The sequence below is a fragment of the Salmo trutta genome, chromosome 3 (genome assembly GCF_901001165.1).
Source record: "Salmo trutta chromosome 3, fSalTru1.1, whole genome shotgun sequence".
Classification (NCBI taxonomy): Eukaryota; Metazoa; Chordata; class Actinopteri; order Salmoniformes; family Salmonidae; genus Salmo; species Salmo trutta.
In genome coordinates this window covers 61,259,840-61,274,803 of record NC_042959.1, presented here as the reverse complement: position 1 = coordinate 61,274,803, position 14,964 = coordinate 61,259,840, and the positions used below count along the sequence as shown (strand labels likewise).

Here is a 14,964-nt window from a genome sequence, read left to right as displayed (position 1 = left end):
TTTGAAAGGAGGAAAGATTTAGTAAACCAATTAAGAACATCTAGACGAGAGAGAGAGAGAGAGAGAGAGAGAGAGAGAGAGAACACTGACAAAGGTGACTGAAAAGCTTCTATAAAGCTACTATAAACCTAACAGAGAACTAAACATTTTACGTTTAAAGTAAATACCCCTTTCACGCAGTCAAATGACTAGTGGCCTCGTGTGGAATGTTATTAAGTTATACACTACTGTTCAAAAGTTTGGGTCACTTATAAATCTCCTTGTTTTTGAAAGAAAAATGCATCAGCATTTGTGGGTTCCATTACAGGCTCAAAATGGCCAGAAACAAAGAACTTCCTTCTGAAACTCGTCAGTCTATTCTTGTTCTGAGAAATGAAGGATGCTCCAGATACGCAAGTAGTCTAAAGAAGGCCAGTTTTATTGCTTCTTTAATCAGTTCAACAGTTTTCAGCTGTGTTAACATAATTGCAAAAGGGTTTTCTAATGATCAATTAGCCTTTTAAAATGATAAACTTGGATTAGCTAACACAATGTGCCATTGGAACACAGGAGTGATGGTTGCTGATAATGGGCCTCTGTACACATATGTAGATATTCCATAAAAAATCTGCCGTTTCCAGCTACAATAGTCATTTACAACATTAACAATGTCTACACTGTATTTCTGATTAATTTGATGTTATTTTAATGGACAAAAAAAGTGCTTTTCTTTCAAAAACAAGGACATTTCTAAGTGACCCCAAACTTTTGAACGGTAGTGTATATATATATATATTTTTAACAGACGGAAATCTGGTGCTTCTATGTCAAACGGTTTTGTTACATTTCAGTCTTCTGTGATGTACTTAACATGTATTATTGGGATGCAAACAAAAACAATTATACATTTCAACTCTATAAGTGACATGGTACAGGTGTCTTTTGTTAAGCCCATAACCATGTGTGTGAGGTGTATACTTTAGATTCAAAGTAGGTTTGTTTAAGACAACCAAGGAACACTGAGTGAACCTGATTTAGCCCACTGCAGTAAAAGGTTAAAATCAAATCAAATACAATTTTATTGGTCACATACACATGGTTAGCAGATGTTAATGCGAGTGTAGCGAAATGCTTGTGCTTCTAGTTCCGACCATGCACTAATATCTAACAAGTAATCGAACAATTTCACAACAACTACCTTTTACACACAAGTGTAAAGGAATGAATAAGAACATGTACATATAAATATGTGGATGAGCGATGGCCGAACGGCACAGGCAAGATGCAGTAGATGGTATAGAGTACAGTATATACATATGAGATGAGTAATGTTGGGTATGTAAACATTATATAAAGTGACATTGTTTAAAGTGACTAGTGATACATTTATTATGTGAGCTCAGAGACACAGACCAGACTATAGCTGACCAGACTTCATTTCCGGTCACAACTGTCTCTGGCCCCCTCCCAGTTATGATGAGCTCTACAGCAGAGTCTCACAACTCAATCGCTGGTTGAAAACAGTTTTCTGCCCCTCCCAAAAGATTGAATTTGTAGATAATTGGCCCTCTTTCTGGGACTCACCCACAAACAGGACCAAGCCTGGCCTGTTGAGGAGTGACGGACTCCATCCTAGCTGGAGGGGTGCTCTCATCTTATCTACGAACATAAATAGGGCTCTAACTCCCCTAGCTCCACAATGAAATAGGGTGCAGGCCAGGCAGCAGGCTGTTAGCCAGCCTGCCAGCTTAGTGGAGTCTGCCACTAGCACAGTCAGTGTAGTCAGCTCAGCTTTCCCCATTGAGACCGTGTCTGTGCCTCAACCTAGGTTGGGCAAAACTAAACATCGCAGTGTTCGCCTTAGCAATCTCACTGGAATAAAGACCTCCTCCATTCCTGCCATTATTGAAAGAGATTGTGATACCTCACATCTCAAAATAGGGCTACTTAATGTTAGATCCCTCACTTCCAAGGCAGTTATAGTCAATGAGAACTACTCACTGATCATAATCTTGATGTGATTGGCCTGACTGAAACATGGCTTAAGCCTGATGAATTTACTGTGTTAAATGAGGCCTCACCTCCTGGTTACACTAGTGACCATATCCCCCGCGCATGCCGCAAAGGCAGTGTTGCTGACATTTATGATAGCAAATTTCAATTTACCCCCCCAAAAACCGACGTTTTCGTATTTTGAGCTTCTAGTCATGAAATCTATGCAGCCTACTCAATCCCTTTTTATAGCTACTGTTTACAGGCATCCTGGGCCATATACAGCGTTCCTAACTGAGTTTCCTGAATTCCTATCGGACCTTGTAGTCATGGCAGATAATATTCTAATTTTTGGTGACTTTAATATTCACATGGAAAAGTCCACAGATCCACTCCAAAAGGCTTTTGGAGCCATCATCGACTCTGTGGGTTTTGTCCAACATGTCTCTAGATCTACTCACTGCCACAGTCATGGACTTGCTCCTAACTATCTTTCCGATTTAGTCCTGCCGTACATACCTACACGTACGCTACGGTCACAAGACGCAGGCCTCCTTATTGTCCCTAGAATTTCTAAGCAAAGCGCTGGAGGCAGGGCTTTCTCCTATAGAGCTCAATTTTTATGGAATGGTCTGCCTACCCATGCGAGAGACGCAGACTCGGTCTCAACCTTTAAGTCTTTATTGAAGACTCATCTCTTCAGTAGGTCCTATGATTGAGTGTAGTCTGGCCCAGGAGTGTGAAGGTGAACAGAAAGGCACTGGAGCAACGAACTGCCCTTGCTGTCTCTGCCTGGCCGGTTCCCCTCTCGCCACTGGGATTCTCTGCCTCTAACCCTATTACGGGGGCTGAGTCACTGGCTTACTGGTGCTCTTCCATGCCGTCCCTAGGAGGGGTGCGTCACTAGAGTGGGTTGAGTCACTGACGTGATCTTCCTGTCTGGGTTGGCGCCCCCCCCTTGGGTTGTGCCGTGGCGGAGATCTTTGTGGGCTATACTCGGCCTTGTCTCAGGATGGTAAGTTGGTGGTTGAAGATATCCCTCTAGTGGAGTGGAGGCTGTGCTTTGGCAAAGTAGGTGGGGTTATATCCTGCCTGTTTAGCCCTGTCCGGGGGTATCGTCGGATGTGGCCACAGTTTCTCCCGACCCCTCCTGTTTCAGCCTCCAGTATTTATGCTGCAGTAGTTTATGTGTCGGGGGCTAGGGTCAGTCTGTTATATCTGGAGTATTTCTCCTGTCTTATCCGGTGTCCTGTGTGAATTGAAGTATTCTCTCTCTCTCTCTCTCTCTCTCTCTCTCTCTCTCTCTCTCTCTCTCTCTCTCTCTCTCTCTCTCTCTCTCTCTCTCTCTCTCTCTGAGCCCTAGGACCATGCCTCAGGACTACCTGGCCTGGTGACTCCTTGCTGTCCACCTGGCCGTGCTGCTGCTCCAGTTTCAATTGTTCTGCCTGCGGCTATGGTACCCTAACCTGTTCACCGGACGTGCTACCTGTCCCAGACCTGCTGTTTTAAACTCTCAAGAGACAGCAGGAGCGGTAGAGATACTCTGAATGTGATCGGCTACGAAAAGCCAACTGACATTTACTCCTGAGGTGCTGACCTGTTGCACCCTCGACAACTACTGTGATTTGTATTATTTGACCATGCTGGTCATCTATGAACATTTGAACATCTTGGCCATGTTCTGTTATAATCTCCACCTGGCACAGCCAGAACAGGACTGGCCACCCCTCATAGCCTGGTTCCTCTCTAGGTTTCTTCCTAGGTTCTGGCCTTTCTAGGGAGTTTTTCCTAGCTACCGTGCTCCTACACCTGCATTGCTTGCTGTTTGGGGTTTTAGGCTGGGTTTCTGTACAGCACTTTGAGATATAAGCTGATGTAAGAAGGGCTTTATAAATACATTTGATTTGTTTGGATTACATCCAATTTTTAATTATTAAAGTGGCTAGAGATTTGAGTCAGTACGTTGGCAGCAGCCATTCAGTGTTAGTGATGGCTGTTTAACAGTCTGATGGCCTTGAGATAGAAGCTGTTTTTCAGTCTCTCGGTCCCAGCTTTGATGCACCTGTACTGACCTCGCCTTCTGGATGATAGCGTGGTGAACAGGCAGTGGCTTGGGTGGTTGTTGTACTTGATGATCTTTTTGGCCTTCCTGTGCCATCGGGTGCTGTAGGTGTCCTGGAGGGCAGGTAGTTTTCCCCCGTTGATTCGTTGTGCAGACCTCACTACCCTCTGGAGAGCCTTACAGTTGTGGGCGGAGCAGTTGCCATACCAGGCATTGATACAGTCCGAAAGGATTCTCTTGATTGTGCATCTGTAAAAGTTTGTGAGTGTTTTTGGTGACAAGCCACATTTCTTCAGCCTCCTGAGGTTGAAGAGGCGCTGTTGCACATTCTTCACCACGCTGTCTGTGTGGGTGGACCATTTCAGTTTGCCGGTGATGTGTACGCCAAGGAACTTAAAACGTTCCACCTTCTCCACTACTGTCCCGTCGATGTGGATAGGGGGGTTCTCCCTCTGCTGTTTCCTGAAGTCCATGATCATCTTCTTTGTTTTGCTGACGTTGAGTGTGAGGTTATTTTCCTGACACCACACTTCGAGGGCCCTCACCTCCTTCCTGTAGGCCGTCTTGTCGTTGTTGGTAATCAAGCCTACCACTGTAGTGTCGTCTGCAAACTTGATGATTGAGTTGGAGGCGTGCATGGCCACACAGTCATGGGTGAACAGGGAGTACAGGAGAGGGCTGAGAACGCACCCTTGTGGGGCCCCAGTGTTGAGGATCAGCGGGGTGGAGATGTTGTTTCCTACCCTCACTACCTGGAGGCGTCCCGTCAGAAAGTCCAGGACCCAGTTGCACAGGGCGGGGTCGAGACCCAGGATCTCGAGCTTAATGACGGGTGGGTTAGGGCAGTGTGCAGTGTGATTGTGATTGCATAATCTGTGGACCTATTGGGGCGGTAAGCAAATTGGAGTGGGTCTAGGGTGTCAGGTAGGGTGGAGGTGATATGATCCTTGACTCGTCTCTCAAAGCACTTCATGATGACGGAAGTGAGTGCTACGGGGCGATAGTCATTTAGCTCAGTTACCTTCGCTTTCTTGGGAACAGGAACAATGGTGGCCCTCTTTTGTGGTTCTGTTAAGGCAGAACCACAACCTCTCATAAAACAAAGATAGGGGCTAACGAGTAGTCAACAATAATTACCAATGTAAAACATTCACCCATGAGGACATCAATTGTAACATACATGAATGCTCCAGTATGCTAATTAAGTCGTTTGTAATGGACGTGGACAGGCCTTTAGCCCCCCTCCCACTGTTAGACATAAACTGTAATCTCCTCTCTCTGAATAGGCCTCTTTCTCAGTGCTGCCATGTTTTTCATTGGAATATGTATTATCTAGCACAATGAGCACAATGTAGCAGCGTATAACCTCTCACCTTCTGTCAGCTGTGAAAGAGTGTAATTATCATAAACAGTCAGTTGGCCCATTAACACCTAACACTGTTTTATTAGTCTGTCTGTCTGTCCATAGGACAACAAATTAAAGTATTATACAACACTTGTTTTTCACCATGGTTATATTATTTTCAATGTGGTCCTGAATACATTCTGTGGAAATGTTCTTCCCTGGAAATTGAATTATGAGTGGATAACAGCACTTTAATCCCAATTAATCATATAAACACAGTGTCCGTGTATGCATGCCTGCGTGTGCATGTGTTTGTGCAGACACGCTTTGTGTGTGTATGAGGGGGAGGGGAGAGGGTGGGCTGAGGTCAGAACCACAGGAAGTGTCTGACAACGTTAGACGCTAGCTACACGCTAGCCACCTGCTACATGTGGAAGGTCTGACGTGCCACCTCCTGATCCTGTCTCGTGTTGTGATCCCCGCAGATGGAGACCTACAAGCATCTTTCATTTAAAACTGTGAGGGAGGAAAGAAAATCAAAAAGGACTAGCTAGCTATCTCTGTATAGCAAACCTCATTAAAGTCCTCCTGTATTTTATACTGCTGATCTGGAGAGTCACTCACCCTTGAATGCAAAATCACCTTGATTCTTCTAAAATGGAATACGTGTCCCAATGAAAATAATGTGTCCCAATGATGCTGACTCATTTGAGCATTTATTTTAGTTTTATAATGATTGGGCCAATATGCTACGAGGCTACCGCCTAGAGCAAAGAACAAAGAGAACCCACTCAGTGCTCTCTACGTGTCATGTGGAGTCATGGAAGACTTCCCATAGGCTCACTGTTTAATCAAAGTTTAACTCTAAGAATCTGAAATGGTCAAACTAGCAATAATGATGAACCATTCTGAAATACCCAAATAATACTACCAATATGCTGTTTATGAAATATATCAATTAGTGTAAATTAGTGAAGATAAATAGTTGTTTGAATGTATGTACCTTGAATAGCCATGAAGAGTGTATGAAGAGATTGAAAGGTTGACTCATCTATTCATTTATTTAGATCCCCTTTACCTGTTACATTAGTAACGACTCCTTATCCTTGGGCCTTGATAAGCACTGTGAAAAATCAGATTCCGCTATATGGGGAAAAGGGTTTATTATATAATGCAAACAAAGCTGATTCATTCTCTCTCTCTCTCTCTTCTCATTTGTGACTCATATATCCCGCAACTGTAGTAAATAAAAGTCTCACATCAAATTCTGTTTCAATGAATTGTTCTTTATGTCTGGCATACTAAATACCTATTGGCAGAGATGAGCCCATCCCACAAGGGAAACAAGACTACAGGAGAGGTGATCTGTTGGCGAGCCCTACTACGATTGGTTCCAGGGTGTGATTCTTCGTGTTGTATGTATGTAATGTGTCATAGAAAAAGCCTTTTCACATCAGCTGCAACATTTCTAAAGTGAAAAAGTGCATAGTGCAACCTTATCAGTAGCAAAATCTCACACGTGTGATGTGGAGTCATGGAACACATAGGACTACTGCCTAATCAAAGTTGAACTTTAATAGTTAGAAATGGTCAAACTAGAAATTATGATTTACAACTTTAAAATAATCAACTAATACTACAAAAACCCTATTTATAAAAAATACATATATATATATACAAAAGTATGTGGACACCCCTTCAAATTAGTGGACTCGGCTATTTCAGCAACAGGTGTATAAAATTGAGCACACAACCATGCAATCTCCATAGACAAACATTCCCAGTAGAATGGCCTTACTGAAGAGCTCAGTGACTTTCAATGTGGCCCCGTCATAGGATGTTACCTTTCCAACAAGTCAGTTTGACTAATTCCTGCCCTGCTAGAGCAGCCATGGTCAACTGTAAGTGCTGTTATTGTGAAGTTGAAATGTTTAGGAGCAACAATGGCTCAGTCGCGAAGTGGTAGGCCACACAAGCTCACAGAACTGGACCGCCGAGTGCTGAAACACGTAGCGCATAAAAATTGTCTGTCCTCGATTGCAACACTCACTACCGAGATCCAAACTGCTTCTGGAAGGAACATCAGCACAAGAACCGTTCATCGGGAGCTTCAAGAAATGGGCTTCCATGGCCGAGCAACTGCACACAAGCCTAACATCATCATGCGCAATGCCAAGCATTGGCTGGAGTAGTGTTAAGCTCACCACCATTGGACTCTGGAGCAGTGGGAAGGAATTCTCTGGAGTGATGAATCACGCTTCACCATCTGGCAGTCCGACAGACGAGTCTGAGTTTAGAGGATGCCCGGAGAACGGTACCTGCCCAGATGCAGGTGGAGGAGGAATAATGGTCTGGGGCATTGTTTGGGCTAAGCCCCTTAGTTCCAGTTGAATGGAAATCTAAACGCTACAGTACACAATCAAATGAAATCAAACTTTACTTGTCACATGCGCCGAATACAACATGCTTACTTACAAGTCTTTAATTAACCAACAGTGCAGTTCAATATTTAGTTTATTTACCAAATAAACTAAAGTAAATAATTATAAAAAGTATCACAATAAAATAACAATAACGAGGCTATATACAGGAGGTACCGGTACTGAGTCAATGTGCGGGGGTACAGGTTAGTCAAGGTAATTTGTACATGTAGGTAGGGGTGAAGTGACTATGCATAGACAATTAACAGCGAGTAGCAGCAGTGTAAAAAAACGAATGGGGGGGTCAATGTAAATAATCTGGTGGGCATTTGATTAATTGTTCAGCGGTCTTATGGCTTGGGGGTAGAAGATGTTAAGGAGCTTTTGGTTCTAGACTTGGCGCTCCGGTACCGCTTACCATACGGTAGCAGAGAAAACATTCTATGACTTCGGTGACTGGAGTTTTGACAATTTTTGGGCTTTCCTCTGACACCGCCTAGTATATAGGTCCTGGATGGCAGGAAGCTTGGCCCCAGTGATGTACTGGGCCGTACTACCCTCTGTAGCACCTAACGGTCAGATGCCGAGCAGTTACCATAGCAGGAGGTGATGCAACCAGTCAGGATGCTCTCGAGGGTGCAGCTGTAGAACCTTTTGACGATCTAGGGACCCATGGCATTCTGGATGATTCTGTGATTCTGTGCTTTCAACTTTGTTGCAACAGTTTGTGGAAAGCCCTTTCCTGCTTCAGCATGACAATGCCCCCGTGCACAAAGTGAGGTCCATACAGAGATGGTTTGTCGAGATCGGTGTGGAAGAACTTGACTGGCCTGCACAGAGCCTGACCTTATCCCCATCGAACACCTTTGTGATGAATTGGAACGCCGACTGTGAGCCAGGCCAAATCGACCCAACATCAGCACCCGACCTCACTAATGCTCTTGTGGCTGAATGGAAGCAAGTCCCTGCAGCAATGTTCCAACATCTAGTGGAAAACCTTCCCAGAAGAGTGGAGGCTGTTATAGCAACAAATGGGGGACCAACTCCATATTAATGTCCATGACTTTTGAATGAGTGTCAACATAATTTTGGTCATCTAGTGTATATTTGAAACAGGTTTGATTTCAAAGTTGGTTAGTGAAGAAATTCAGCGACTTGAGTGTCTGTGCTTTGACTAAAGAAACCAAAAGAGGAGACATGAAGTGTATGAAAAGACAAAGAAATAAAGTAAATAAGCTTGAAAGGTTGATTTGTCTATTCATTTCTTTAGATTCCCATTACCTGTTACCTTAGTAACAACTCCTTACCCCTGGAGCCTTGATAAGCGTTGTGTAAAATCAGATTCCGCTGAACGGGGAAAAGAGTTTATAATATAATGCATATATAACTGATCCCCCAGCCATTGCAGGTGTGCAGAGCCAGAGAGACATGTTTGACAGATGATGGGTAGAACAGGTAATCAACAGGATATAGTGTTGCACTAGCTACTTATGGTTGATTATACCGTCATTTAGCTTAATGAACCTTTACAGTAGTTATTTGTCAGTGTGAGGTAATTATTGAGTTTTTCACATCTGTCTCATTCATGATCATTATTATACCGTGAGGCTTGTTTGCATTGCTTGTGTGAGTGTGTGTGTAACACAAAGATAACACTAAGGTCAGAAGCACAGATCTAGACCTGAGCACATAACATATTCATATTAAGTCGAACTTTCATAGATTCTCTCTCTTGCGCTCTCTCCAATTCAAATGGCTTTATTGGCATGGGAAACATATGTTTAAATTGCCAATGGAAGTGAACTAGATAATAAACAAAAGTGAAATAAAACAATATAAAATGTACAGTAAACATTCCAAAGGAATAGAGACACTTCAAATGTCCTATTATGGCTACTCTCTCTCTGTCCCTCTCTCTCTCTCTCTTCTCTCTCTCGCTCTCATACTAAAAGCCGCTCCCACAGGGGAAACGGGGCTATAGCGCTACTACAATTGGTGCCTCGGGTGAGGAGGATTCTCTAGTGTAGCCAAGAGGAGCTTGGATCTGTTTATGTCCACTACTATGATTGGTGCCCCAGGTGAGGAGGATTCTCTAGTGTAGCCAAGAGGAGGTTGGATCTGTTTATGTCCACTACTATGATTGGTGCCCCAGGTGAGGAGGATTCTCTAGTGTAGCCAAGAGGAGGTTGGATCTGTTTATGTCCACTACTATGATTGGTGCCCAGGTACCAAATAATTGACACCCCTGGTAAAGGTGAGCAATAATGACTGTATAAAATAAATAATTCAAATACTGAGCTATATTGTATGCAAAACAAAAATACAATACAATTGCTCAGAGAAAGAGATTAAGTATTTTCATTCTCAAAAAAAGAGTTGGAGAACACATTGGGAGGGATCTTGGACCATTCCTTCATACAGAATCCTTCCAGATCCTTGATATCCTTTGTCTGCGCTTATGGACTGCCCTCTTCGATTCAAACCACAGGTTTTGATAATGCTAAAAAGTAATCTAATTCATGCCGTTGCAGTAAACCAGTTATGAAATACTACGACTTCTTCAATTACCACATGGGCATACTGTGACATTAACCACCAGTATAATACCAGTATGAGGTCTTTGAAGTACTGTCAATTTAACCACCATTCTATTACCAATATGAGGTCTTGACAAAATGGCCAAAACTCTTTTGATTAGTTCAGATCTCTGAGGCATTGAAAACTAATTACAGCTCCACATTTTAAAGAGGGGCTTGTAATCCTTCAGTCTGGCATGAAAAAAAATGAAGAGAAGTTGGATAAAAGTGTGCATCAATCAAATGTAACAAACCCAATTATTGTCAGCCCTCCCTATTTTCTCCTCCCCTCAAAGCCATCCGAGATCTCCCCATGACTCAATCCTGATGCACCAATTACAGACATTTAGAGTCTTAACTAATAACAGCAATTCAATCAGAACACAGCAGCAGCATGCATGGGAGAGGTAAGGCAAGCGCAGCACGGGATAAAAAATGACAAACCGCAATTTGGTTGATATTGTTATTTTTACGCTCTGGTTCTTAAATAATAGGATCGTAAATGGCCTTAACTTTGTTGATTCTAGAAGCTTCCTGTTTAGTCGTGATGAGTCAATTGCGGCGGGCTCTGGTATGGCTTTCAGACGGAGGAGATAGGAGGGATGGAGTCACCGTGTAGCCTACAGAATCCATACAGCACCAGAGCAGACTTTCTTTACAACTCACAGACAACTCCACCCCAACAGATAGACACCACGGGATGGGGAGTGATACGCTCTGTCACGTCTGCTCCTCCCCTCCGGCATACAATGTTGCCAGAGTACTGACCACTGATTCTGGGATTCATCATTACACACACTTGGCACTCATCATTACGCGCACCTGTGTATTATTATGATTCACACCTGGACTCCATTACCTTCATCATTTCCTCCCCTTTATATGTCACTCTCCTATGTTCACTCATCAGTTGGTATTGTTCTAGTGTATCGGCGTACTGCCTTATGTTAGTGTCGTGTTCTTGGTTTTATTGTTTTATTAAAATGTTTCACCTGCTTCTGACTCACCGCCCCATCATTACACGCTCATCATTGAAGCTAAGATTTTTTTTATAAATCTTCTATAGAGTGAATAATAACAATACACAGGATGTTAATAGTGCTTTTCTAAAATGCCAAAGATGGTTGGATGAAGCCTGAGGAAGTACAGCTGTGAGTTGGTCTGTGTGACTCATAGAGAAGCATTAAAGATCCTAGGGCACTCTTTAACTTCCCCCAGAGTTCCCCTGAATGTCTGGGTTTAGCATCACTGGGTAGAGAAACAACTCCTCAATAGAGGGACTAATAAAATGCTAGAGAGAGAGAGCCTTAAACCATGAAATCTTATTGGACAATCAATCAGCCAATTAGCCCTGCCTGAAACTGTTCTCAACCAATTGGAAAGGGACCTCTCCACAGCAGTGAAGTGAAGTGTGGACTGGTAATTTAAAAGTGGTGTACTTTTGGCTACTTCCATTCAATTCGCTCACAGGCCGACAACCATCCTGAGAAATTCAAGTGGAGCACTTTTCAAAGAAAATGACCTAAAAACTAAAAAGGAATAACACCTTTTCCAAGGAGTCAATTAAGTCTTAGAGCAGTTCTGGGCATTCATAATCACTTATATAGAGATGGTATAACTCTGTTATAGCACCCAGCTGACAGCTAGTACAGCAATTTAAGTTCTCTATGAATAGACAAAAAGTGTCTACCCCAGAGCAAAGAGTGAACGCTACTTGCCAGTATGGTGGAGACAACTAGAGATCTGTTGGCTAAGGAGTCTGTGACGTTGGATGTCTTCCCCTTCTGGTGGTCTGTCATGTTCAAGCCACTAGGAGGGTCCCATGTTCCAATCTGAGGGGAAAAACACAGACAAAACATTAGCATTTAGTGCACTTTAGTTATATCTTCCATGCAGAAAAACTGTTCAGGGAAGAGTGTGTCTATGAGAAAATATGATGTGAGGTGCATTATTACAAACACACACCCACCCACACACACACACACACACACACATACACAGACACACACACACACAATCCTCTTCCACAGAGAGCCAGAGGCAGATCCTGATCCTAGATCAGCTCTTATATCACATCCCGCAGGTTAAGAGTTAAGAGTTCCACCTGCTGTCAGCCGTGTCCTAAGGGTGCTGGAGAATTCTGGGAATGTGTGCTTGAGCTGAAGAGGTGGAGTACTGAGTGTATGTGTGTGCATGTGAGTGAGTGTGTAAGGAGGGGTTGGTGGAAGCAGAAAGAAAAGGAGGAGGAGAGGGGCGAGCCTGCAGGGGCCTCTCATCCTGGCTGTGTTATTCTCTTACCCGCAACAGGGCTTCTCATCTCAGCAGACACTCTGCTCTGCAGCACCAACCCACTACAGCCACAACAGCCCTGCTCCTCTCTCTGATGCCCACTACTGAGGCCTTAGAGATGGCTGCTTTGTAATTGCAAATCAACTGTTTAATTCAGCCTTCATGAGGTTGGAGGGCTCCTGAAGGTTTTTTCATTAATAGAGTAAATTATTCATGGAGGCGTAGACACACGCCACAGAGAGAGACGGGGAGGTCAGGAGCAGCTGAGAGGCACACACAGGGGAGCATGTGTGTTAGGAGGGTGTGTGTGTGTGGGTTGGTGTTTGGATCTGTTGTGTTGGCAAGCTTTTTTTTATGAATTATCTCCTCTGTAGACGTGCACACATGGTCATGTCTTATAAACATGCACACACACACACACACACACACACACACACACACCACACACACACACACACACACACACACACACACACACACACACACACACACACACACACACACACACACACACACACCACACACACACACACACACTGACACACACACACACACACACACACACACACACACACACACACACACACACACACACACACACACACACACACACACATACATACACACACATACACACACACACACACACACAAACACAGACACAGACACACACACTCAAACACACACACACTCCCCTAGTACCTTCTCCAGTCCATCCTCCTTCAGACTAATCACATCCAGGTCAAAGTCTGTCCTCAAGCCGTTGGTTCTGTTGAAAGTGATCCGCCCAGTCAAGCCATCCCAGTGGGCCTGGAGGAGAGAAAGAGAGAGGGGTAGGAAGCGAGAGAGGGAGGAAGGGAGGAGAGACAGAGAAAGAGACAGAGAGAGAAAGCAAGAGCGAAAGGGAAAAAGGGAGAAAGGGATGGAGAGTGAGGAGAAAGAGATGGAGGAGGGAAAGAGAGAGAGAGATTCATCATAACCAAAGAGCAAGGGGTCACAGGAGCTCACTCATTCTCAGCAAAATAGAGACATCCATTATTCATTAGAGTTCACCTTTAAGCAAGGTGCACAAACACACAAAGGTATGCTACAAATACACACACACCCTGTATATTACTTATTAATACCACATACACAAACTTGATACTTTCTCCAGGACACAGACGCTTTTTGGATGTAATTCTGATCGTTGCTTTAGTAACAGTGAGACAGTTATTACATTCAGTTAGAACATTCATAGAGAATCCAAGATGGCGTAGCAGTCAGACGTCTTTGTCCTGTCGTGTCCCTTGTATATATCTTTTTACATCTTTTTCTTCGCATATCTTTTTAAATATTTTCCAAAACCTCAACTTCTAAATACTCTCCTGCAACCCGCATCACCCAATGTGGCGTGGATCTGTTTATTTTTTTTTCTAAAGTATTTCTATTTACTTCGGATCTGGAATCCCTCAACTGAAGCTAGCCAGCTAACTACCTACCAGCTATCAGTCAGCAAACCATTGCTAGCGGTCATCAGCTAACCTTTAGCTCGGAAAGCTCTCGCCAGTTCGAACAACGTGACTCGAATCAGAGCAGAGGTGAAAATGTTCAGAGCATAACGGACCCCCCCCCCCCTATATCTCCAGATTCCTACCGCAAACTCTGAACATTTTCACCTGGATCTTCGCAACTAGCTAACCGCAATCCCGGGTGACTACTCCTGGCTAGCGTTTCCATCCCGGAGCAAGCACCAATTAGCCTGAAGCTCGGCCAGGGCTCCTGTGCTACCACCGAAGCCCACTCCTGGGCAACAATATCCGGATCCCTTCTACTGCCGGTACGGGGCACGGAACCCCCGCCGATCCTCTACGACTGGAATACCGACATAATCTGCCCGAGGATTCCAACAGGCCCCTCAGGCGTGACGTTCGCTGAAGGCCCATTCTGCTAACCGGCCTGCTAGCTATCTAGAGTTACTTGGAACCCAACTAATTCCACGACTGGTCTATCGACGTCACTGCACGAAGAGGCAAAAACAGACTTACCCCCATGGCTAACTTGCTAGCCCTGGTTTGCCAACTGCTTGCTTGCTAACCCGGTCTGCTAACAGCTAGCTTGCCTGCCCCGGTCTGCTAATTGCTAGCTTGTTTAGCCCCGGCCAACTAACTGTTAGCTTGTTAGCATCGACCTGCTAACTGTCTGAATCGCCGTGTCTCCAGTCAGCCCAACCAATCACTAGACTCATATGTTCACCTGGCTACGCACGCCTCTCTCTAATATCAATATGCCTCGTCCATTACTGTCCTGGTTAGTGTTTAC

The 14,964-nt window shown here is 44.1% G+C and overlaps 1 protein-coding gene across 1 annotated transcript in view; it reads right to left on the bottom strand.

The window, feature by feature from the left end:
* LOC115165690 (glutamate receptor ionotropic, kainate 2) overlaps positions 1-14,964 on the bottom strand; it is a 266,263-nt gene that overhangs the window by 104,368 nt on the left and 146,931 nt on the right. The window contains exons 8-9 of the mRNA XM_029718979.1: positions 13,366-13,473; positions 12,093-12,206 (exon numbers count right to left, since the gene is read on the bottom strand). Coding sequence (XP_029574839.1) covers positions 12,093-12,206; positions 13,366-13,473 — 222 coding nt within the window. The remainder of the gene's footprint in view (positions 1-12,092; positions 12,207-13,365; positions 13,474-14,964) is intronic.